The 24,026-nt window shown below is 46.3% G+C and overlaps 1 protein-coding gene across 1 annotated transcript in view; it reads right to left on the bottom strand.

The window, feature by feature from the left end:
- The window catches only part of TRAPPC12 (trafficking protein particle complex subunit 12), a gene marked incomplete at both ends in the record, with an annotated part of 54,345 nt that extends 37,702 nt beyond the window's left edge, over positions 1–16,643 (bottom strand). The window contains 2 exons of the mRNA XM_079721095.1: positions 7,789–7,905; positions 15,432–16,643. Of these exons, the coding sequence (XP_079577221.1) occupies positions 7,789–7,905; positions 15,432–16,643 (1,329 nt within the window). The remainder of the gene's footprint in view (positions 1–7,788; positions 7,906–15,431) is intronic.
- Positions 16,644–24,026: the final 7,383 nt, after the last annotated feature.

The raw sequence follows: 24,026 nt of genomic DNA on the forward strand, positions 1-24,026 counted from the left end.
GTGCAGAAGGCAGGGGGACAAGACTGGGTGACAATCTGGGCCTCTGAGATATTCAGAGGAAAAGAAACATAAGCAGCTGGCCGTGTGGCCTGTGCCCGCCCGAGATGGAACGTGGGAGAACCTGCCCGTGGAGGGTGTGGGCAGCGGCCGGGGCAGGGGGGACGGGCCGTCCAGTCAGCAGGCGGGGACGCAGAGCCAGAGTGAAGGAAGGTGGCGTCCTGGGAGCAGGGAGGAGACGCGCGCGGGTGGAGGTCAGATCCAGGAGATGGGAGGTGAACGAGCAGCGGCGGGCAGTGAGGAGGCAGCTCCGGGGGTCTGCAAGTCGCCAAGCTCCCGGGGGCAGCGCCAGGGACAGCGAGACTCAGTGCTCGTTCCTAACCAAATACTGGGAGCCTTACAGAGCAAAGGCGGACCAAGCTGGAGACAGGCCGACTGCCCGCTGGGAAGGAAGGAGAGAGCTGTGGTCGGGGAAGGATCCTGACCGCAGACCTCCGGAGGCGAGTGCCCAGAGGGAAGGGAAGGGAAGGCTTCTGTCTGGGGGTGGCGTGGGGAGGTGAGGCCATTCACTGAGGAGTAGGGGGAGGGGCGGGGTCTGACAGAAGCAGGGATCCTTTAAAAAGGCACTGAGAGCAGCCAGAAGAGCCCGCCGGCGCACACACGGGGGATGGGACTTGGGTCTTGGGGACAACGGGTAACCCAACGTAAAACCTGACTCCTTAGTCTTCAGCTTCCTGCGGGCTCAGGGTGGTGGTGAGCGATTAGGGAAATGGCTAACAACGTTCCTCAGGCGCCAGTACTGAAAAGTGGGTTGGGAAACACTGCTCTAGGGTGCGGTCTGGCTCACCCATCCTGCCCGCATAACAGACAGCCTCACATTCCAGGTAACCGTCAGCTGCGACTGTGTCCTGTCTCCTCCTCTGGGTGAGGCCCTGGGCCAGTGGCCTTGTCTAGGGCACTGGTTTTAGCCTCTAACAGTATTTCTTTACTATGGTCCTTATCACATATAGATGCTCAAAGATTTGTGAAACATGAAATAGTGAATTCATAGAACTATGAAAGGCAGTAAAAAAAATAATACATTAGTAATGGAAGAGATGCAAATCACACTTTACTAGTGAGTTGACCTTCAACAGCTCCAACCGCCCCCCCAAAAAGAAGAAAGAAAGAAAAAAGAGAAAAAAAAGCAAATGCTATTGCTAGCCTAAGAAATGAGAAAAAACAATTTTTTAAAAAGAACAAGTCAGGGCAGACAAGGAGACATGAAAGCAAGTACATGCACATGGTACTGGTAAATGTGCACTGCTATACTGTTTCTGAAAAATAAGTATTAATAGTCTGTATTAATATGTCTCAGAACTGTCCCTACTCTGACCCAGTCATTCTCCTCCTAGGATTGATTCTAAAGAAATAATCCAAGGAGGACTGGATCCAGGACCTGCAGGAAAAAATCCACGTGTAGGTGGATCCACGCAGTTCACACTCGTGTTGTTCAAGGGTCAACTGTAATATGGAATTGTGTCTGTATAACACAAATACATATATATATCTATCCATATTCACACAGAGACACACTGCATGTATACACACACATACTAAACTAAATGTTAGTACATAATACCATCATGATATCGCTTATATGTGGAATCTAAAAAAAAATGATGCAAATGAACTTATATACAAAACAGAAATAGATTCACAGACATAGAAAACAAACATGGTTACCAAAGGGGAAGTGGTGGGAGGGATAAATTAGGAGTTTGGGATTAACATATACACACTACTATATATAAAATAGGTAACCAACAAGGACCTACTGTATAGCACAGGGAACTCTATTCAATATCTTGTAATAACTTATAATGGAAAAGAATCTGAAAAAGAATATAGGGCTTCCCTGGTGGCGCAGTGGTTGCGAGTCCGCCTGCCGATGCAGGGGACATGGGTTCGTGCCCTGGTCCGGGAAGATCCCACATGCCGTGGAGCGGCTGGGCCCGTGAGCCATGGCCGCTGAGCCTGCGCGTCTGGAGCCTGTGCTCCGCAACGAGAGAGGCCACAACAGTGAGAGGCCCGCATACCACAAAAAAAAGAATATATATACACACACATATATATGTGTATATATAGATATATAACTGAACTGCTGTGCTATACACCTGAAACTAACACAACACTGTAAATCAAATATACTTCAAAAAAATGCTAGTATGTACTAACCAAGATGTTAACCAACCGTGGTTTACGCAATCAATTTCTCTCCCATTTTTCTGAAGTAAGAACATGCTGTTTGTAAGATGAGGAAGAGAGGTTTGGGACTCAAGGACAGGCTGAACACCCGTTGGAACAACAGCCTCACAGACGCGGCCTTTACGTCCTGGTCTAGGAACGGATGGTGGCTTGTCCACCTCTGCCCCACGTGATGGCGCCCCGACTCTTACCTGATGTGCAGGAACCATATTAATGCCTGTAGAAATTTCTACCAAGTACAGATGTGTACCAAGTACTAAGTACGGCAGCTAAAGCACGAGGGGAGAGGGTTTTTTCTGGGGTGGGTGTGCGGGGAGCTTTAGCTTTAGGACATAAGGAGCCCGTTGACACCACCCCAGGAAGAATGTGTCTGGGAGCAGAAATATATTAATGAGACTATCTGATCATGGATATTTATGTATTTTTGAAACAAATAAGAAATAGTTATTACACAGCAAAGACTCCTATCTTATTTTATATCCACTATATATATAGGTACCCACCACTAATAAAACATTTAAACGTGTAATAAAATTATCTGCAGTACTTTGCAAATAATGAAGTGCTCCATAAACGATTAAAAATAGTAAAATGTATCACATAAAAAGCCTTCGGCTCTTGCTAGGATTCTTACACTAAGATATGCTTTCTATATTTCAAACCAGATCACCATTAAAAATGAGGCCAAAACCTACCATCTTAATTATTCATTTTTTAGTAAATGTAAGTCTTTTCAAAAGTGGCTTCTTTCCTAACTGAGACTAGAAAGCAGACCTGTTTATGCTCCTGTTAGCTTCTTCCCACTGACGACTGAGTACAGTCACTCCCACTCCCCCGTCCTTCCCCGCATATACACAGGTTCCGCATTCAAGGACTCAACCAACCTCAGACTGAAAATATTCAGAAAAAATTCCTGAAAGTTCAAAAAAGCAAAACCTGGACGTGCCTTGCACCGGCAAAGAGTCACGTGGCACTTAGATTGTATTAGGTGTTGTCAGTGATCTAGAGATGATGTCAGGGACACGGGGGATGTGGGCGGGTTACATGCCAATACTGCCCCCTTTTATACAGGAGACATGAGCGTCAGGGGTCTCGTATCCGCGGGAGTCCTGGAACCAAACCCCACGACACTGAGGGACGACTGCCAAGGAAGACTCACGCCGATACCTGCCACTCTTGACGGCACGGGCCTTTCTTCGGCTGAGCCCTTTTCTGGTTAGTATCAGTGGTTGGTAAGTGACATGTAGTCATTTCTAAGTGCGCTTACACTAACCCGGCAGCCAAGGTCAGAACAACCTACTTCCCCGGGACAACAATAACAAACAGCGCGTGGAGAGAGCCTGGGCGCCTCCTGCCCACCCGCCGGCAGCCTGTCTGAGGACTCATCCTGCTCCGCTCTGGCCACTGCGGCTCAGGCCCAGAGGTGACCAGACAGCTCCTCTAATCTCTACGTTAAATCTGATTATCTTCCGGTTTGAGAGTCAGACATGGTGGCAGAGGAAACAGAGAGATGAAATGAGTTTCTTTGTATCATAATTTAAAAAGAAAAAAAGAAACAAAAAAAGGGAAAGAACATAAAGAAGTTGTTAGAAAAGCTGACCATTTACAATTTATGATTCCCCAAATAGTATCCTTCCTGACAGAATATTTACGTGGCTAAACTACACGTTTACTGTGTACTTCGAAGACACTTCCGGGCACAGGAATATTTTTGTTCACGCCGAGTGGGATCAACACAGACCGTCTCGTCCACCAGAGGCCTGGCGGCAGTCAGGGCCTACTGACTGTTCCCGGGGGTTCCAGGAGTGCCGGGTGAAGGGGCTGCGGCAGGAGCGTGGCCGAGGCCAGGAGCACCTCGCAGGGGCGGCGATGCAGCCAGGGCCGGGCGACAGCAGCAAGCGCAGGCCAGAGGTCACGGCTGCAGGAGAGCTGAGGCCGTGGGGCTGCCGCCAGGAAGGAGCTCGCCGCCCCCCTCCAGCTCCCGGGGCCCCTCTCCAGCGGGGACGCAGGAAAGCAGGGGCAGGGCGGGCAGGGCTGGAGGACAGACGCGGAGAACGTCCAGCGCTGGCGCCGGGTGAACCTGGCCAAGGCAGATTTTGCGGCCCAAACTAGTTCTAGGTTTCCAGGGCTCTCCCGGTCTCAGAGTTGAGGCTGAGGGATTATCAGCTCGTTTTCAAGCATGAATACGAGCCGGGGCATTACAGGCAGCCTTCGCACTGCGTTTTTCTTGCTCAGCACTGTTCTGGAAATTTATCCATACTGATGAATGTGGCTCTTCTGCACGTATTTCAGCTGCTCTGGATATTAAGGTTTTTAATAAAGTTTTTGGCCAATACAAATCATACGGCACATTCCTGAACATATCTTCATGAGCATGTACAGAGTCTTCCTAAAGTATGTGATTAAAAGCGGCACAAGCCATGTATTTTACCAGCTGCTGCTAAACTGCTCTGCAAGGCAGCCCTTCCGGTTCAGGCGCCCCACACACGCACCCCTGCTGACATCTGGTGCTACCAATACGATGGGGTTGACACGCAGGACACTCTTGTTTCACTGAGATTTCTGTGGTCCCAGTGAGGCTGAGCGTTTTTTCCATGCTTATTGGCTGCCTGGTTTCCATGAACTGCATCTTCATATCTTTCGCCTGTTTTTCTATCGGGCTGTATCTGTTTCTTATAAATTAGATGAAGGTCTTGATGTATATTTCAAATATCTTCTCTCATTTTTTAATGCTGTTTATGGTGTTTTTGTTAAACACAGTTTTAAATTTCAAAGTAGTCAGGTTATCGATATTTCCTGGAAGGCTTAGTTTTTTGTGTCTTGTTAAGAAGTGTCTCTGGCCTGAGTCACTAAGAGTCTCTTCTGTTTTTTGAAATTACTTCACTTGGAATTCCCTTCTGGGTGTGCTTAGAAGCAGCGGTCTTTTTATTTTCCCACTTGAACATCCAGTCAATGCCATGCCCCTCATCCACCAGTTCATTCCCTTCTTTCCCCAATAAGCTGCCACGCGGCTCTTCCCACACACGTCCCCCGTGCCAATCCTGCATGGCCCCTCGGTGTGGGGACCGCCCCTGGCCTCCGTCCTGCTGCTGTGGCGGGCAAGCGGCTCCTGCTCCACTTTCACACTTTCTAGCTCTTGTCCTTGTGTGAGTTTCCAGTGAGCACGCAGGGTGGACACTGCCTCTATCCCACACGTCAAGCATGCGCATGTGTGCATGTGTGTGCATACATGCACATGCGTGTGCGCGTATGCACAGACGTGTGCGCTGGATGCAGGGAGGCGGGGGTTACTTCTCCAGCATCGAAAGAGTGAGCACTGCCTTCAGCTTTCGGATGCTCTTTGGCTCTCCCGACCTGCCTGAGACGTGAGGTGGAGCCGGCAGGGTCAGGGTCCCTCTCTGTTCCCGGAAAAAGGCCGGAGGAGACAGGGCTGGCCTCTGACCCCTCCTCTCCATCTCCCTGCACAGCTCTGGGTGGCCTGATGGGCGAGCCAGGTAGCAGGCGTGCAGGAGGGGATGAAGGAGACCCGAGGACAGGCCGGGGCGACCGCACAGCATTGGCTCTAACGCCCAGCGCCCCCTTCCTTCAGGACAGCGGGACCTCAGCTCCGCAGCCCGCGGGAGCCGGGGCCTGTGATTATAGGCCGCCTGCTGCTTGATGATAATTACGGATTTCTCCAGAGTGTCTTGTGCTATTTCTATCTCATTGTTTTCCACCTCTAGTTCCCATTCTTGGTGGTCCTCCTCCATTTTCAATAGTAGATGTCAGAAATGTTTTGGTAAAAAAATTGTTTTTAAAATTAGAATTTAAATATACCATGTTAATCTTTAAGTGCTGTGGAGAAAATCTTAAAAATCTCATAATTATTGTATATGACATGTGGAACTCTGATAATGAAGGTATTTAGATATGGGAAAAAGATTTAAGCTTAAATAAATATGACTTTTTTAAAACTAGGAAGTAAGATATAGACTCTATTTGAGAAACTGAACATAGGCATTCCACAACTTCCAAAAGATGAGAAAAACAGTCCAATAAAAATCACTCAAGTAACTGATAGTCTGTACATAACTCTTCCCCACCTACGACTCAAAGGAAATCATTAACGCCACATATGACACCACTGAAGTGATTAAAATGTCTTTCTCCAGAGGCTGTGACATTCATTTCCCTGTAAGTTAACAATCTTAGAATACTCTGACATTACTTAGGAAAATACACTGAGAAACTCTTTCCTAGTCTTAAAGACGAGAGCAATTATTTTAGGACATAATTTAAATGCCAGGGCAAGGTAACGGTCTTTTTACTAATACATTTCCCACCTTAAAGAGGTCTCCTTGTTAGGACTGTTAATAAAATTTCTACTGGCCTCAAGGATTTTCAATGTATGAAAAACAATCAAACCACCGCATACATTTATTAACAGCAGGAATAATCAAAGGAGGTAAAAAGATGGCCTGAGAATTAATGACCCTGACTGTGTGTAGCTCCATGTGTCCTCTCTAAGCATTACAAGTCACACTCTGGGTACAGCCGGCTGCTCACGACACTGGCCAAGTAAAGGGAGCGACAGCGGCCCCCTCCACAAGGGAGACATGTTCATTCCACCAGATTCACGTGGCCGTGGACACAGTTACCTTCTAAGACCTGTAACTTCATTAACAAACGATAATGCATACAGACACTTAAAGGTTTGCTGTTCCCTCTGCCTTTTAAAAATAGAATATCTCCACATCTTTCCTTCCCAAAGCTTCTCATTCATGGGAATAAGTCTAGAATCACTTCAGTGAAAGAAACTCAATGAAACATTTGATTTACATTTACTAAAAACTAAACTTTAATTGGTTTCAACGTGAAAATGTCAGCAAACCACCTAAAGCAAGTGTTTCTTTCTTCTTCTTCTCTTTTTTTTAGGTCTCTCTCTCTCTCTTTTCTTTAAGCAAGTGTTTCTTACTGACCTTTTTGAGGACACAAGCTTTTGTAACATCATAAAAGATGCTGTGGGGCAGACAGTTTCCAGTGGCTCACAGGCCACCAGAAGCATCTGCCCCACCCAGCTTAAAATGCCTGCAGTCAGAGTTTCCTATTTCAGAACAGCATCTCCCTCTGGTGTTTGCACTTACTGCTGTTAATGAATAAAGAAAGGCTTTTGTGTGCATTTCTGGGGAATCCACTCATTTAATGATAAACCTTCTATGCCAAGTGGAGAAAACAGAGTATTTTAAGAAAATCAACATAAAATTATTTTACTCTAGTTATTTTTGATGAAGCATATTTAATCAAAGTATATACTGCTTCAAGTAATTTATCATTTGAAATAATGCTTTTTAAAAATTGGACTTAAAAAATAAAAAGTACGTTAACATGATGCTCTTTGCTGCACAGGACTGGCTATCTAATCCAACAAAATTCTATTTCTGTGCAAGGGCTTAGGATAAAATACTCAAAGTAATTAACTGGAGGTTAAATATTATGAAGGAAAGCAGGACTTATCAAAAAAAACAACAAAACAAAACACAGAAAATCAAATACATTGTTACTTACAATGAGCTGTTTCAATCCAACAAAAGACTGTTCTACCGAGTTGGCGTTTAAGACTTGTCTCTTTGCTGCAGCTTTTTCACCCAGGAAGCGAAGCATTAAGTCTTTAACTGCATCTCCCTTGAAAGAATGTAAGAAAAACATGTCAGGACAATAAAATGTTAATTAAACTCAGCTAACCAGAACCCACAGCTAACCAAAATTTCCTTTTTCTCCATTTGACCTCCATTGTATGGAGGCCAAAATGTGGTTATAGTACAGTCAAACTTCAATAAACCAGACGCTAAGGTATCGCGATCTTTAATAAAATGTGCAGTTTAGAATGGCTCTTTCTTTTGGAGAGGAAGCAGTGAATCACCAGCGCCTGTACCAGGCTTACGTAAGGGGTACAGCAAGCCAGGCGGAGGGGCCGCAGGCACGGGGCATGGGGGGCGTGAGCGACACCGCCCCTGGGAGAAGCGGCGCGCACGATGGGACCCTGGCTGGGGCGGGCAGGCCTGAGCGCCCTCTGCCCGCGTCCCGCCAGGCTGCCGGCCAGCCTGGGCCCCCGGGAGCCCCTAGGGCCTGGCTAGAGTAGTCAGTGGTGGCCCAGGGCACTGCCTTCCGCCCAGGGCTGCGTCTCTCCCGAGCCCAAGAGAGCAGGGGTCCCTCCCTCTGCCGGGCCCTCCGCTCGGGGAGCGGGCTGCTCCGGAAAGGCCCCCATCAGCCTCCACACAGGGGCTCTCAGAGCCCAAGCCTCGGGTTAGACCCGCCTGCACCTGGGCTGAGTGACCGTCCAGGAGGACAGATGGGCGAGGCGAGGGAAAGCGGGATCATCCATGGCCAAGGGACCCAGGAGAAACCTGGGAGGAGCCAGGACGGAGGCCCAGCTGCTCAGAGACCAAGCCGCACGTCTTACACAGGGGCAGGGATCTAGGAGCCGCAGTTCTCTGACTTTTTGGCTTTCAGAGGGTAAGGTGAAATACTTCAGATGCCAGAACCACAGAAGTGGCTAAGTGATCTAGGAGGGACAATTAAAGGGCAGAATAAAAAGAACTCAGCCATACGGCTCCATAAAGCTTTGCGCAAAGGTAACTCCTGTCAGACAAGGAGCTTTATCTGAGCCAGAGGAACTGCGAACCAGGAAAGGGCAAAATCACATCTTAATGCCGCCCAGGGAAGACCCATCTAACTTCTCCATCCTTGCAACCTTCTCAGTTAATAAGACCACACTGCGAAAATCTCCTGCCCTTTAAAATTCTCTGTTAGTTAACACCTGAGTTAGCAGGGAAGTTCCTGAGACATGAGCGTATGTAGAACTGACAAACATCTCACCTCTGAAAGCCCAAAGACGTGACAAAACGCCCTAACGTGGACCGGCTCTCGCCGTGTCACTCAGCTGAAGGCAGTTCTGACATGGGGGTCACGGCACCTTTGCTTCAGACCCTCCATGCTCACTGGAGCGAAGGGAGCAAGCTTCCTCCGCAGGATGACTTGTGAGCTATGCGGGGTGGGATCCACCTAGAAGCCCAGGGACCCCTTCCAATCAGCACACCTTCAGGGGAGGGCACCCAGGGCAGGGGAGCGTGGGGAGACTGAGCGTGAACGAGTCCGGTGCTGGATCTCAGCTTGCAGAGGGCCTCCCCTCCTGCAGTGAGGGTACGGCTTCAGCAGTGCCTTCTAAGTTTTAATGGATGAAGTCAAAGCAAAGCAAAACCCAGAGCAGCTGACTCCCAGAGTACGGGCTTCGGGCTTCACTGTCAGGAAGCCTGACGACACATGTGGTCACAGGCAGTGGTGCTGAAAGGACAGTGGCCCAGCCTCGCCCGGCGCTCTGCCTGGGCACCAACGAGAAACATGGCTGCTCCTCCCGGGAGGGCTCTGTCCTCTTAGTCCAGGGGGAGTGAAACCGCCCAAAAAGACAACATCCTAACAAACAAAAACAAAACAAACTCCAAACTCGAGGTTGTGGAGACATCGGAAACCGCATACGTCGCTGGTGGAATGTAAAATGGTGCAGCTGTTTTTGAAGACAGCGTGGATGTTCCTCAAAATGTTAACCACAGGTTTACTATGTAACCCAGCAGTCAGTGGACCCGCACAGTTCAAACTGTGTTATTCAAGGTCAACCGTATTTGACAATAGAAAGGAATGGTGCACTGACACATGCTACAATTCAGATGACTCCTGAACATGTTTCAATGAAAGAAGCCAGTCACGACAGACCACATGTCGTGTGATTCATTCGTATGAAGTGCCCAGAAGAGGAGAATCCACAGAGATGGAAAGCAGGTCAGTGGTTGCCTGGAGCTGGGGTGGGGTGAAGGTCTGGGAACTGTAAGCAAAAAGGTCTGGGGCTTCCTTCTGGGGTGATGAAAAATGTTCCACAAACTGACTGTGGTGATGGCTGCACAACTCTGTCGAAAATGCTAAAACCCACTGAATTGTAAACTAGATGTGTGAATTATATGGTATGTGAATTCTTAATTAAGCTGTGAAAACAAAAACAGATCTAAACCCCTTTCATAGGGGGCCCTAAACAAATCGGTATTTAAGGGAAGCTGTTCACTGACACGTCAGCTTTAGGACGGTCACAAAACGGCTTGCAGCGGCCACTCCAGACCTTCCCCATCTCACACGCATGTTCAACGTAGGTCAGCGTCCTTCACATCAGGAACCTCAGGAAGGGGAGCCAGGCCCAGCTGTGAATGCGTTGAAGAAATACAGCGGCAGCGACGTCTGCTTCTGTCCATCCCAGAGTGACCCAGCCTGGGCTTATCGTCCGAACGTAAACAACTAGAACATGGAAAACACAGACACAACAGGTGTCTTCCGACACAGAGAAGGATGTGATCTGAGACAAGAGAAGAGGAGTTGAGCTCCTGAACCCACAGGCAGTTGTGGACCACAGTGGTGCGGGGGGCACACCGCGCACGGGGCACTCGCCGAGCGGGGACTGGCCGGGAGCTGGAGGGCGGCTGGCTGGACCTGGCCGTCAGAGCACCAGACAGGACGGAACCGTACAAAGAGCAGGGCTGGATATCCGCGTGGGCCCTCGAGGGTACCGCTGAGCGGTAAACGGTGCGTGCGAAGGGTGGACGCTCTGAGGACGGGGAGCCGGGACAGGGCAGCTGGGAGCTCACTTGGGGCTGAGAGATGTCCCGTCCAGGCCAACTGCTGCAGAGCGCTCTTGGACACACAGGCACTCGGTACAGGCGTCAGAAAGGTCACCCAAGTATACAAGCTACTCTAAACTCACCCTCAGAAGCTAAAAAATAAACCTGAAAAGGATCAAATAAATCTGCTGGCCAGAACAAAATACAAGTCTTTTTGAAGAAAGATGACAAAATACAGACACTTAACATTAGGAAATCCACAATATCCACCCTCTGATAAAAAATCACCAGACATGTGAAAACACAGGCACACGTGACTCATGACCAAAAGAAAAAGTAAACACAAATAGACTCTGAAATTACAGAACTGATGGAATTTTCAGAATAGAACTGCGCAAGAGCTATTATAAATGTGCTCAAAGATCTAAAGTAAAACTTGAACAGAATGAGGACAGAAAAATATATAGAAAGGAACGAAATGGAAATTATAGAGACAAAAAATACGAAAAATTTACTGACTAGCATCAGCTGCAAACCACAAAGTGCAGAAGGAAAGATGAACAAACGGAAGGACAGAATGACAGAATCCCAAGCTTAAGTACAAAGAGAAAAATGACTGAAAACAGAAACAGAAACAGACCTTTACCGACCTCATTAGTAATACCAAGTAATATGTGAAACTGGAGTTCCCAGAAGCAGAGGAGAGAGAGTGAAAAACAGAAGCGCTAACTGAAGAAGCAACGACCAAAAATGTTCCAAAATTGAGGAAAATAATAAAGCCACAAATCCAACAGGGTGAATGAAACCTAAGCACGATAAACATAAAAGAAAACCATGGGAAGGCACATCAGAATCAAACTGTTGAAGACCAGTGATAAAATCTTAAAACCAACCAGAGGAAAACATATACACTAGGTACAGAAGGGCAAAGATAAAAATGACTACAGGGCTTCCCTGGTGGCGCAGTGGTTGAGAGTCCGCCTGACAATGCAGGGGACGCGGGTTCGTGCCCTGATCCGGGAAGATCCCACATGCCGCGGAGCGGTTAGGCCCGTGAGCCATGGCCGCTGAGCCTGCGCGTCCGGAGCCTGTGCTCCGCAACGGGAGAGGCCACAACAGTGAGACGCCCCGTGTATCACACACACACACACAAAAATTACTACAGACTTCACGTCAGTGATGATACCAACGGGAAGACCATGGAAGGACACCCTCAAAGTGCTGAAAGGAATAAAGGTGAATCAACCCCCAAGTCTACGTGTTGTAAACACACTGCATTTCCAGCGAAAAGAGCTTTGATAGTGAAGATGAAATTTCTTCAGACTTCAAGGGGAGAGAATTCGTAGCTAGCAGACCTGCAGGAACAGGTACGTCTTCGGCCATCTGCAGGTTTCCAACACAGGGACTTAGCATGGCCCGGGAAAGGGGTTTTCACAAACTGTGGGCTTCCCTGATGGGATTCCCGTCAAATCCAAATTGCAGGAATGGCGAGGGGAAGGGAAGACTCAGGGAACGGAATGAGACAGGGTGGTGGAAAGGCCCGGTCTCCAGTCTGGACGTTGGGCTTCCAGATGCACCAGCGAGGCCACGGCATTCTGAGTCCCCACCCTACTCTCTTCGCTTCACGATCTCACTACCGTTACCACTGACGTTCTGCTGCTTCTAGTTTCCTTATCTCTCCTGTCTCTCCCTCTCCCTCCTTCACTCCCTCTCTCTCTCTCCTTACTGAACAAGCTTCATACAAATATTCTCCAACTTCCATTCTTCACTGGTTCTGAAAATGTCTGAACGATCATTTCCCCACAAACTTTCCACTTATCTCTTTAAGAACACAGGCCATCTAAGACTCTAATTAGTGAAAAATGCCGACATTCCTCTTTTGATGCTATGCGGTTGGATGAAGTGTTACACGCTCACCTTCGTGGCCTCTAACTTAACTCAGACTGCTATAGAAGTCACTTCATAAGGAAACAATTTAACAGTTTTCCCCCAAAATTTTACCCCATAGGAAGGAATTTTTAATTAGGCACCGATAGGTGAGCGATTAGGAAAAATTTCAAGGTGTTTTAGAAAGCTGACTTAGAACAACGCTGCAACAGTTACAGTGGCACAGGGAGAAACTTGTGAACAGGTAAATCCAACAAATGCTTCGTTGACCTCTTACAAGCTTGGTGTGCACAGTGAGTTAATAGATGTGTTCTACCGCGATCGTAAGTCCTCTGGCAAATAAACACAGCACTTCCAAGGTAAACCACACAGCTTTTCTTTTCTATCCTGGGAATGAAGAGTTCTTTGAAGGATAGTATACAACTGAAGAGACACAGGTGAAGAAACAACCGGCACATTTGTCCTATGGGAAAGTCAAAGACATTTTAGGAACTATTCTTAATTCATATTTCAGTTTACCATGAGGTTTCCAAAATAATCACTGTGAATTGCAAGAGGTACGGAAGACATTGCCTTAGGATTTAAAGGAAGCAGAAAGGAAACACGCTGTCTCCTGGCTGGCCGCTAGTGTGGGTCCTGCCCATGCAGTGGGCGCCCCGACCCTGGCTGATTCGCCCAATGCCCTGCTTATTTCACAATTAGCCGCCTGGAAGCTTCCAAGCTGCAGAGGAGCTGTCACAGAACCCGTGCTTTTCACTGGTAGAAAGGGGCTGCATGCCTGATTCAATCTGGGTTAAACTGGTAACGAACATCAGCACTTTGTGTTCCCCAACTCAAGAATGACCAACATGCTTTACCACAGGAGACTAGCCAGCCACCCCGGGCATTCAGCATCCCGGGCCCTGTCCATGAAAGCTCATGTGCTCGGCCCAGCCCTTTAGGCGACCACAGTGAAATACCTCTACATGGTTCTAAATGCACCCTAGGAGCCCTGGGCCTCAGCACCCTGTTGGGAACCACTGGGTTGTCATCAAATCCTGAACATCAAATATCCCTGAAATCAGAGTCCATAACTGTGATTCACTGAAAAGACCCTGTGAAGGTAAATTCATGTTCAGTACATTCTGCTTGAGAGGGTGGAGAAGGGGGCTGAGGACAGTGCCTGGTGGGCAGCAAGCCCACAAGGAAGGTGCGCTTAGTGAGCAAATACGCTGTAGAGACGGACGTGCAAAATATCTGGAACCTGCAGGCTTTCACTTCAGTTACTGAGAAAAACAGCCAACTGGCCTCACTTCTCCAACTGGCCTCACTTCTCCAGCAGCCACTCTACTTCTTACGGGATTCGGCCTCACGGGGCTCAGGGCTCCACTGCCTGCACTGGGCTTTCTGACCCTGCCGAGTGTGTGGGAAGGGGGACTCCTTCCCCCGGGAGGGCCTGCTGAGGACCGCAGGGTCCTCCTTCAGTTCCCAGAGGAGAGACCCACGCAGGACCTCGTGTGGCACAGACATTGCTGATCCCACCTGCAACCCGGGCGGGACAAACTACACCTGACATGCAACTGAGCTAACCTCACATGGACGTAACACACATACCTACAAAAACATTATCACGTAAGGCAGGCTACATGCCATCTTATAAAATACGAACCTCATTAAGTATTCTGCTATAACATCATTTTTATTTTTTCTTTTTTTCACGATAAAAATATTTATTTCAATATAACATCATTTTAAATACCTACGTAAATATTCCACTGACAAAACAAGATGTGTCAAATGTATTCAACCAGCCTTCTGATAATGGACTTTCAGATGGTTTCAGGTTCTTTGCAATTATAAACCTCACTCTGATGGGCAGCCCAAAAGCTGGGTATCTGTACATCAGTGAGATTATTTCCTTACAAATAATTCCTAAGGGTGGGATTTCTGGGTCAAAGGATATGCACATTTGGACGTGCGTTTTACAAGTTTACTTAAGAAAGTTTGTACCAAATTATCAGTCCCACCAGGGCTGCTTAAGCAGGCTATTTTCTCACATTCTGACAAACATGGAATAATTATAAATAACTTAGACAACAGAAAATGAAAATAACTTTATCACCTTTGATTGCTGGTAAGATTGAACTTTTTAATATTGTTATTTACTGTATGTAATATTTATATATTTTTATGATTTATTATTTTGAGGGGCCATTCGTTTTTTTTTAACCGAATCTGTAAGAACTCTTTCTACATCAAGCACATTATATGTATTGCAGATATAGTTTTCCATATCTAAAAAAAGGAACGGGGATTTATCATTTACTAGAGCTCAAGTGTCATAAATAAACTGATCACGCAAAGTTTAGAACTACTTCAGAGAATTGTGATGCAAATACCTTGTGGTACTTATTTCTAAGACTCTGATTAGTACCTAAACCACATTATATCAAAGAAATCAGCAGGGTTCCAAGTTACCTAGTGACATCATAAAGATTCCCGCAATCAGAGAATCTTTGGAACTGATGAAAAATAAGGGTTTTTCAATCCTCGAAAGGTTTTTTACACATGTATATACATGAAACAGAAACAGATGAAAAGGAATGAGCTGTGGACATAGAATCACCAGTTTCACTGAGAAGCATCCACCAGCCCACGTTCGCACTGAAGCCCCGCTGCTCTCACCTGGATGTTGTCGAACTTGAGGCCCGGCATGGTGAGGTCCTCCTTGTCCACGAACACCGTGCTGTACTGCTGGGTGGTGACTGAAATCAGCACGTTCCTGGTCGCCTCCCCGGGAATCCAGGCGTCGTTTCTCCGGTCCATCTCGCTCATGCTCAGGGCGGTGGCAAAGGGGTCCTCGCTCCCGGCAAACACAGCCTGGATCTGCGAAAACGGTTTTGGTGACTGAGGAATTTCCAGAGAAGCTGTGGAAACGCCTGACTCGGATCTTTCCGTCCCTGGGGAGTAAGAAGGGTCGGCAGAACTCAGGGAGTTTTCTCCCACTGGGGTAGCGGCGAGTGAAGACAAGCTTTCCGGAATCGAAGGGCTGGCGTTGGGATTACTGACGGAGATGAAGGTGGAGGTTGTGAAGGAATCAAAGAAGTCCGAGGCCAAGGAGTTAGTGCTGGTTGTATCGCCAAAAAATTTGCTCAGGCTGGGGCTCGGCTGGACCACCTGAGGAGGGGTCCTGGCGGCCGCTTCGCTCGCGCCGCTGAAACTGGGCGATTTCACCATCTGGGACTCGAAGCCATCGCGCAGGACCTGGGGCTGGGAGCCGGCGGGCGGCGGCTGGCTGAAGATGGTGCATACGGGCACCGGCTCGTCCTTGGGGGACGGATGCCGGGGGGACAGTCCCGGTGCCGGCCCCGCTGCGGGCGCCCTCACGTCCCCTGGGCCCAAGTCCTCCGCACCCTCGTGCTCCGAGGTGGGCAGGTCTTTCACCTCCTCTTGCTCCGGGTCTTCCTGCAACGATGCTCTGCTGTCGGGGGTCATGTCCGAGACGTCTCTAGGTGTGTCCTCTCCCTCACTCTCCCCGTCATCACTCAGAGCGTCCAGCGCTTCTTCATCTACGACGCTTTCCCGTCGGTGATCTGCGCCGCCTTCTGCAGTCTCCACGACATCCTGCAAACAACCCAGGTCCCCCGCGCCATCCTCGCTGTAGTTCGGGGAATCAGAGATGAGGACGCTCTCCATCATGGGCTCATCGAGCTTGTCCACTAAGTTATTCGAGTCTTCTGAGCCAAACTCGTCTCCACCGAGATCAATAGTTTCCTCGTGAAAGAGGAGCTGCCGCTCATCTTCCCGGGGCCCCTGCGGAGCCACGCTCGGGGCCGGCCCCTCGGCTGGACCACCCTGCTCGGGCGCCTGCTGCTCGGCACCTTTAGCACTCTCCATGGTCACCTGAAACAAAGACAAATACACATCCACCTCATCAGCTTAGATCTCAGTTACTATTACGACGATTTTATCTTATTGAAATTGTTTTTTAATTTATAAAAATGGTGAATTCGTGTCCTTGTAATGGTGGATACGCATCATTATACACATTTGTTCAAATGCATAGAATGTACCACACCAAGAGAGAGACCTAACGTAGACTGTGGACTTTGGGTGATGATGATGTGTCAACACAGGCCCATCAGTTGTAACCAGTGCACCATCTGGCGGGGATGTGGATAACGCGGGAGGCTCTGCCTGTGTCGGGGCAGCAGGGAGATGAGAAGTCTTTGCACCTTCCTCTCAATTTTGCAGGGAATCTAAAACTGCTTTAAAAAATAAAAGTCTGCTAAAAATGTTTATCAGTTTATCAGCTATATATTCAAATGGTTTAAAATTCAATAGCCTCCATTTCTCCAGCCATTTATTTATTTATTTTTGTGGTAAAAGACACATCATATAAAATCTACCACCGAAATCACTGCTAAGTGTATAGTTCAGTGGCATTGAGTACATTCAGTTTGTTGTGCGACCATCACCACCACCCATCTCCAGAACTCTTCTCATCCTATAAAACCGAAATAAATAATACAATAAACACTAACTCCCCATCTCCCGCTCCCCCAGCCCCTGGCAACCACCATTCTCTGTCTGTCTCTGAATCTGACTACGCTAGGGAGGGACCCTAGATATGGTATTTGTGGAATGACGTGGTATTTGTCCTTTTGTGTTTGGCTTATTTCACTGAGCACAATGTCCTCAAGGCTCACCCATGTTATTGCATATGTCGGAATCTCCTTATTTTTTTAAAAAAGATTTATTATTATTATTTTTTTTTATTTATTTTCAACTGCGTCGGGTCTTAGTTGCGGTGTGCAGGCTTTTCACTGCGGCACGCGGGCTTCTCTCTAGCTGTGGCGTGTGGGTTTTCTCTCTCTAGTTGTGGTGCGCAGGCTCCAGGGCACGCGGGCTCTAGTTGAGGTGCGTGAGCTCAGTAGTTGCGGCGCACAGGCTTAGTTGCCCCGCGGCATGTGGGATCTCAGTTCCCTGACCCGGGACCAAACCTACGTCCCCTGCATTGTAAGGTGGATTCTTTACCACTGGACCACCAGGGAAGTCCCAGAATTTCCTTATTTTTAAGGTCGAGTAATATCCCATTGTATGTACATACCATACTTATCCATTTATCTGTTGATGAACACTTAGATTACTTCCATCTTTTGACTACTATGAATACTGCTGCTGTGAACATGGGTGTACAAATATCTCTTTGAGACCCTGCTTTCCACCCTTTTGGGTAAAAACCCAGAAGTGGGATTCCTGGATCATTCATGTGGCAGTTCTACTTTTAATCTTGTGAAGAACTACCCAAACTATCTTCCATTAGTTATACCATTTTACATCCCCACCAAGAGTGTACAACGGTTCCAATTCCTCCACATCCTCACCAGCACTAGCTAATTTTCTGTCTTTCTGCCAGCAGCCGTCCTAACGGGTGTGAGGTCTCAGCCTTTTAAACCCTACTCAGTCTTTAAGACGCAGCTGAGGTTCCGCCTCTGCCCTCAAGCCTTCCCAAGACACTTCAGCCTATAGTAACACCATATACAAAAATAAACTCAAAATAGATTAAAGACCTAAGTGTAAGACTGGATACTATAAAACTCCTAGAGAAAAACACAGGCAGAACACTATTTGACATAAATCACAGCAATATTTCTTTGGATCTGTCTTGTAAGGCAAAGGAAAAAAAAAGCAAAAATAAACAAATAACTAAACTTAAAAGTTTTTGCACAGCAAAGGAAACCTTGACAAAATGAAAAGACAACCAACTGAATGGGAGAAAATATCTGCAAATGATATGACCCATAAGGGACTAATAGCCAACATATATAAACAGTTCATACAACTCAACATCAAAAAATCAAACAACCCAACTGAGAAATGGGCAGAAGAACCAAATAGACATTTTTCCAAAGAGGAAATGCAGATGGCCAACAGGCACATGAAAAGATGCTCAACATCGCTAATCATCTGAGAAATGTAAATCGGAACCACAGTGAGATACCACCTTACACCTGTCAGAATGGCTATCATCAAAAAGAACACAAAAAATGTTGACAAGGGTGTGGAGAAAAGGGAACCCTCCTGCACTGTTGGTGGGAATGTAAGTTGGTGCAGCCACTGTGGAGAACAGTATGGAGGTTTCACAAAAAATTAAAAATAGAACTACCATATGAGCCAGCAATTCCACTCCTGGGTATATATTCAAAAAAAACAAAAAACACTAATTCAAAAAGATACATGTACCCCAATGTTCATAGCAGCATTATTTACAATTACCAAGGTATGGAAGCAGCCTAAGTGTTCCTCAACAGATGAATGGATAAAGAAGATGTAGTATGTATGTATGTGTGTATATACATACACACACACACACACGTACACACAATGGAATACTACTCAGCCATAAAAAAGAACAAAAATTTTCTATTTGAAACAACATGGATGGACTTGGAGGGCATTATGCCAAGTGAAATAAGTCAGAGAATGGCAAATACTGTATGATGTCACTTATTTGTTGAATCTAGAAAATACAACAAACAAGTGAATATAACAAAAAAAGAAGCACACTCATAGATACAGAGAACAAACTAGTGGTTAGCAGCAGGGAGCGGGAGAGGCAATACAGAGGTGGGGAGTGAGAGGTACAAACCACTGGCTATGAGACAGGCTAAAAGGATGCATTGCACAACACGAGGAATATAGCCAATATTTTGTAATAACTGTAAATGGACTGTAACCTTTAAAAATTGTATAAAAAAGAGAAAAAACAAAAAGAAATAACTATACTCAGCTGGCCTCTAGATAAGATTACTTTTTTCTCTGTCAACACTTTCATCACAGTATTCCAAATTAGCTCTCTTTCCCTTTTATAGCCCGGACCACCCTGAGATCCCAAAGCAAGATTACTTTAAAGTAGGTTCAAGGTTAAACATTCTGGAGAAGTTTCTTGACCAGCATAGTCAGTTACTAATTCCCCATTTACTACATATTCACTTAATAATTATTAGCTATAAATTAGTCAAAAATACAATGAAAAGGAACGAAGGTCCCTTTACTTGTAATGTTTCGCAGCTCCAATGGGAGGCTGCCTCAGGAACATCAGAGTGGACGCACCCCAACGTGTAAGGCTCTTCCCTGGTCCTCCCCAGGCAGGACGTGAAGACTAAGCATGAAGACCACGGAACGGCAATGACTTTGTTTAACCTTTGCAACAGCCAGATGAGACAGGCATCGGCTGCCCTAAAACACGGATGAGGACACTGAGAACCAGAGAAGTGATGGGACTCATCTGACCAGGAATGGAAGCAGGCCCCCCTGACTAAGCCCCTGAGGACTGAAGTACCCCCCACGCCCAGCACAGTGCCTGGGACCCGGGAGATGCCAGGAGCTACTGTTGGTTAAGTGGGCCCTTCTTGGAATAAAAACAGTGCAGATGATAATGCCAGGTGCCCCATTACTACGTTAACGGACACCTGTGAAAAACCGTACGATATAAGAAAAGGTCCAATACATACGATTACAGGAGAAGACGAAGAATATCAAAACTGGCAAAATTACATAGATACATTCTTTATATGCAGGGAAAAGTGGAGAAAAGTCTACTCTTAAAGTAAGCAGAAATCACTGCCAGGTTAATTTGTGTGTATTACAAGATATACAGAAAGACAGACTAAAATGGGGGGACCTAGGAAAGACTGTGCACAGATGACCTTGAGCTACTTCTCACAAGGCAATGCAATAAGAGAAGACTCATCACTATCGAGACCCGTTCATTATGTGGACTGGATCATTACAGCAAGAAACAACTGCTTAAGCAATAAATAAAGAAACCCAGATTAAAACTATGATTTTAAAAAACTTGACCTGTGAAATAGGCAAAGATTTTTAGAAGTGACAGTTCTGGGGAATTTTAGGGAAACTTACTTATTGGTAAGGGGAATGCAACCTTTCTGAAGAACAGCTTGGCAAGGAATAAAACTCTGACAAGCAATTCTGCGTTTACCAACTCACCTGAAAGTCTTGTTTTTAAAGAAATCATCTTCTGAAAGGAAGAGAGCTAAGAGGAACGGTCTTTCAAGTCAACGCTTATGTCTGTAACTATGTCTTGATTCTCTCCAGCAATCTTATTTCTAATCCAATCTAATTTAGAAAATCAACGTCACCCGTTTCCTAGTGACACTGTTTACACAGATGTTACCCAGCCCAGAGTAAAAATTAAATTGTTTACCTTAATTTCTGAATAGAAACTACACATTTATCAGAAACACCGCCAAAGGACTGGGCTGAGATGGCCTGCAAGTCAGGGATCATTGCTCGCGGAGCGCCACTGTGTCTCAGACACCAGCTACATTAAGGCTACATTACTGGCTCTCAAGGAGGTGACAGAGAGGAAACTAAGTAACTGTGACACGCATGCCACACTGGCCCCAGGAAAGAGGGCTGTCTATGGAACGGGACAGTGGTGAAAGCCCCGTCTCGGCTTTCTGACTCCTTTCACCGGAATAGCTTAGAAGGTTCTTGCTCCTTTCCCTGACTCTTCTGAAGGCCCCTTTTCTATAAACAACTTCTATTAAACTGGAGTGGATACAATGTTTGTAACACCTACTTCCCCTCCTTTTCTGGGCTAATATTCTGAGATTTGTCACACCCTTGTTTTTCCTTAATTTTCCACGTTTGTTTCCTGAGACATGTTAGATTTCTCAGTTTTTTCCTTAGTTTCCCCTCCCCACTTTTAACCTGAGCCCCAACCCTGTAAGTGGCGTGAAGCTGTGATTCACTCATCTTTGCTGACGATGCTCTATTGCGTGATGGTTCCACAGCCTAATATCTATTCTGTTGATGGGTATTTGAGGTGTTAGGTTTGTGAATCTACAGACAGTGCTGTTATGAATATTCTTGTACATGTCTCCTGCTGTACGTGTGAAAACTCCTTCATGACATTATTAAAAGTTAAGCGTGTGCAGTGGGTCATTCATAGAGAATACACCTCTTTATCAGATAACGCCAAATTGCTTTACTAAGTGGTTGTACCAATTTACACACTTAGTAGCGGTGTGTAAGTAGTCTTCTTGTTCAACACATTCACCTACACTTGATACTGTCAGACTTCATAATATCAAGATGATATTAAAAATTCCTACAAATCAATAGGATTACAGATGATCCAACAGAAAAATATTTTGAACAAAGATTTGAACAAGGTGAAAGGGATACACATTTCACAGGCATGTGTCCTGTGACTTCAACAGCCATACAACTTGATTTTTCTAGAATGATTCCACTTTATACCCATGGTTGCAGTAAAATTAAGCACCTCTTTTCACTCTCAAGAGTCCTGGTTGAGACAAAAATGGTCCCACTACTTATGTATCACAGAGCAACTCCTGCACATGGGCACCAAAAGCTATGACCATGAATGTCACAAACAGAAAATAGAAACAAAATACCGCCCCCTTTTCAAAGCCCCCAAAATAAAAAATCTGGAAACAACCACTGCCCATAGGCACCATAATAAATAAACAGTAGTATATTCAAAAATGGAATAGTAAACAGCAGTGAAAACGAATGAGCCATCCTATAGTGAATGCAACAATGTTTGAATCTCACAAAGCTAATTCTGCACCCAGAACCGGTAGAAAAATAAACAGTATGATTTTCCATATAAAGTTCAAAACATGAAAATTAAACAATATACTATTTTAGGAATACAAACACAAAAACAAGGTAATAACAACCAATTCGGTTGGGGAGGAGCTTGGAAGTGACAGCAAGGGGAGGTTTGATGGGGGAGGGACACATGAGAGTCTAAGCCGCTGGCAGCACTAGTGGCAGAAGACGGCGTCGGGTCTGCACTTGAACTTTGTGTTTTCCATGTATGTTACATGCAGTCTTTACATTTCATAATCTAAAAATGGAAAAGCATATGAATCTGTTCTTGATTTGCATGTGATATAAATCTTTGCTTCTCTTACTATTGATTTAATAAATTTTATGAAATCATAGACATGGTTTTAAGTCTATGTCAGCACCAAAATGCTAGCAAAGAAATCGGACTTTCTCTTTGTCCAGCTGAGTTCTTTCCACAATGAGCTTAATTAATGCCTTAAAATATGTTTAAAGTACTAACTTTAAGTGATTTAAATTCACCAAGAACAATGAAAACTACTGCTGTTCAGGCTCCCTTTCTGGACATAAGACTCTGTAATTACAAATCTTTTACCAGATTGCAATAATGTAACTGAGTAACTGCTTGAGTCTTAGCTTCACTGATAAATAAGGTGACCTTTGAAAATGATTTAATCTTTTAGCCTCGGCTTCCTCATCTGTAAACCGGGATAATGAAGATTAAATAGCAACGGGTGCACAGGAACTTTTTATTTAAACTGTGATGAGCTGCACATAAACATAGTAATTATATGTTTAATGACGAAGCAGAGTGGTAACACAGTCTTGGAACCGGGAAGATCCTGTTTGAAATCACAGGATGTGCGGGCTGGTGAGTATTATCGTATTTGAAGTCCTCAATCCCTTCTCCCAGCCCATCACACAGGGGCCCTAACTCGCCGTATGCCACCCAGTACAACCTTCTGAATTGACGAAAAGAAACAAGAAGTATTTAAATACAGGGTTTTCCAGTAGCTATAAAGAGATATGGCAGGTCCAAGGAAATGTTTCATTGGGGTCAAACTCTTTTGTGGATAAGGGTGAGGAAAACAGGCATATTTTAAAGCACATCTTTGAGCCTTATGCCCTTTTACAATAAAAGTGTTTTCAAATCTTCCCAGTATATGCACTCCTATTAGTCAGCTCTGTCCTGGATGCTGTCCTGGAAGGAATCATCCAACATTTATAAGACTTACATGCTTTTACACAAACCACCGCATTTCGCCCTCACAACACTGACTCTGGTCGGGCGAGTCACTGTGAACGTCCACCTGCCGTAGAGTAAACCAGGACTAGGAAGTCACTGAGGGCCACAGCTGGGACCTGGGCCGCAGACCCCTCCCCAGCTTTCGGTGCCAAGCGTTGGGGGCTGCTCCAGGGGTGTGCAGCCAACGGCCGCCCCTGGAAGGGAAGGCCCGCGCTGCGGACCCGGCAGGACCAGCCTGGGCTTGGCGGGAGGAGGGACAGAGACGAGACCCCGGGGAGGAGACACCCTCGGAGAGGAGAGACCCCCGGGGAGTAGACCCCCGGAGAGGAAACCCCGGGGAGAAGAACTCCCGGGAAGAGAACCCTGAGGAGGAGACACGCCGGAGAGGAGAGGCCCGGGGAGAAGAA

This window comes from Hyperoodon ampullatus (genome assembly GCF_949752795.1).
Source record: "Hyperoodon ampullatus genome assembly, chromosome: 15".
In the NCBI taxonomy this organism is placed as follows: domain Eukaryota; kingdom Metazoa; phylum Chordata; class Mammalia; order Artiodactyla; family Ziphiidae; genus Hyperoodon; species Hyperoodon ampullatus.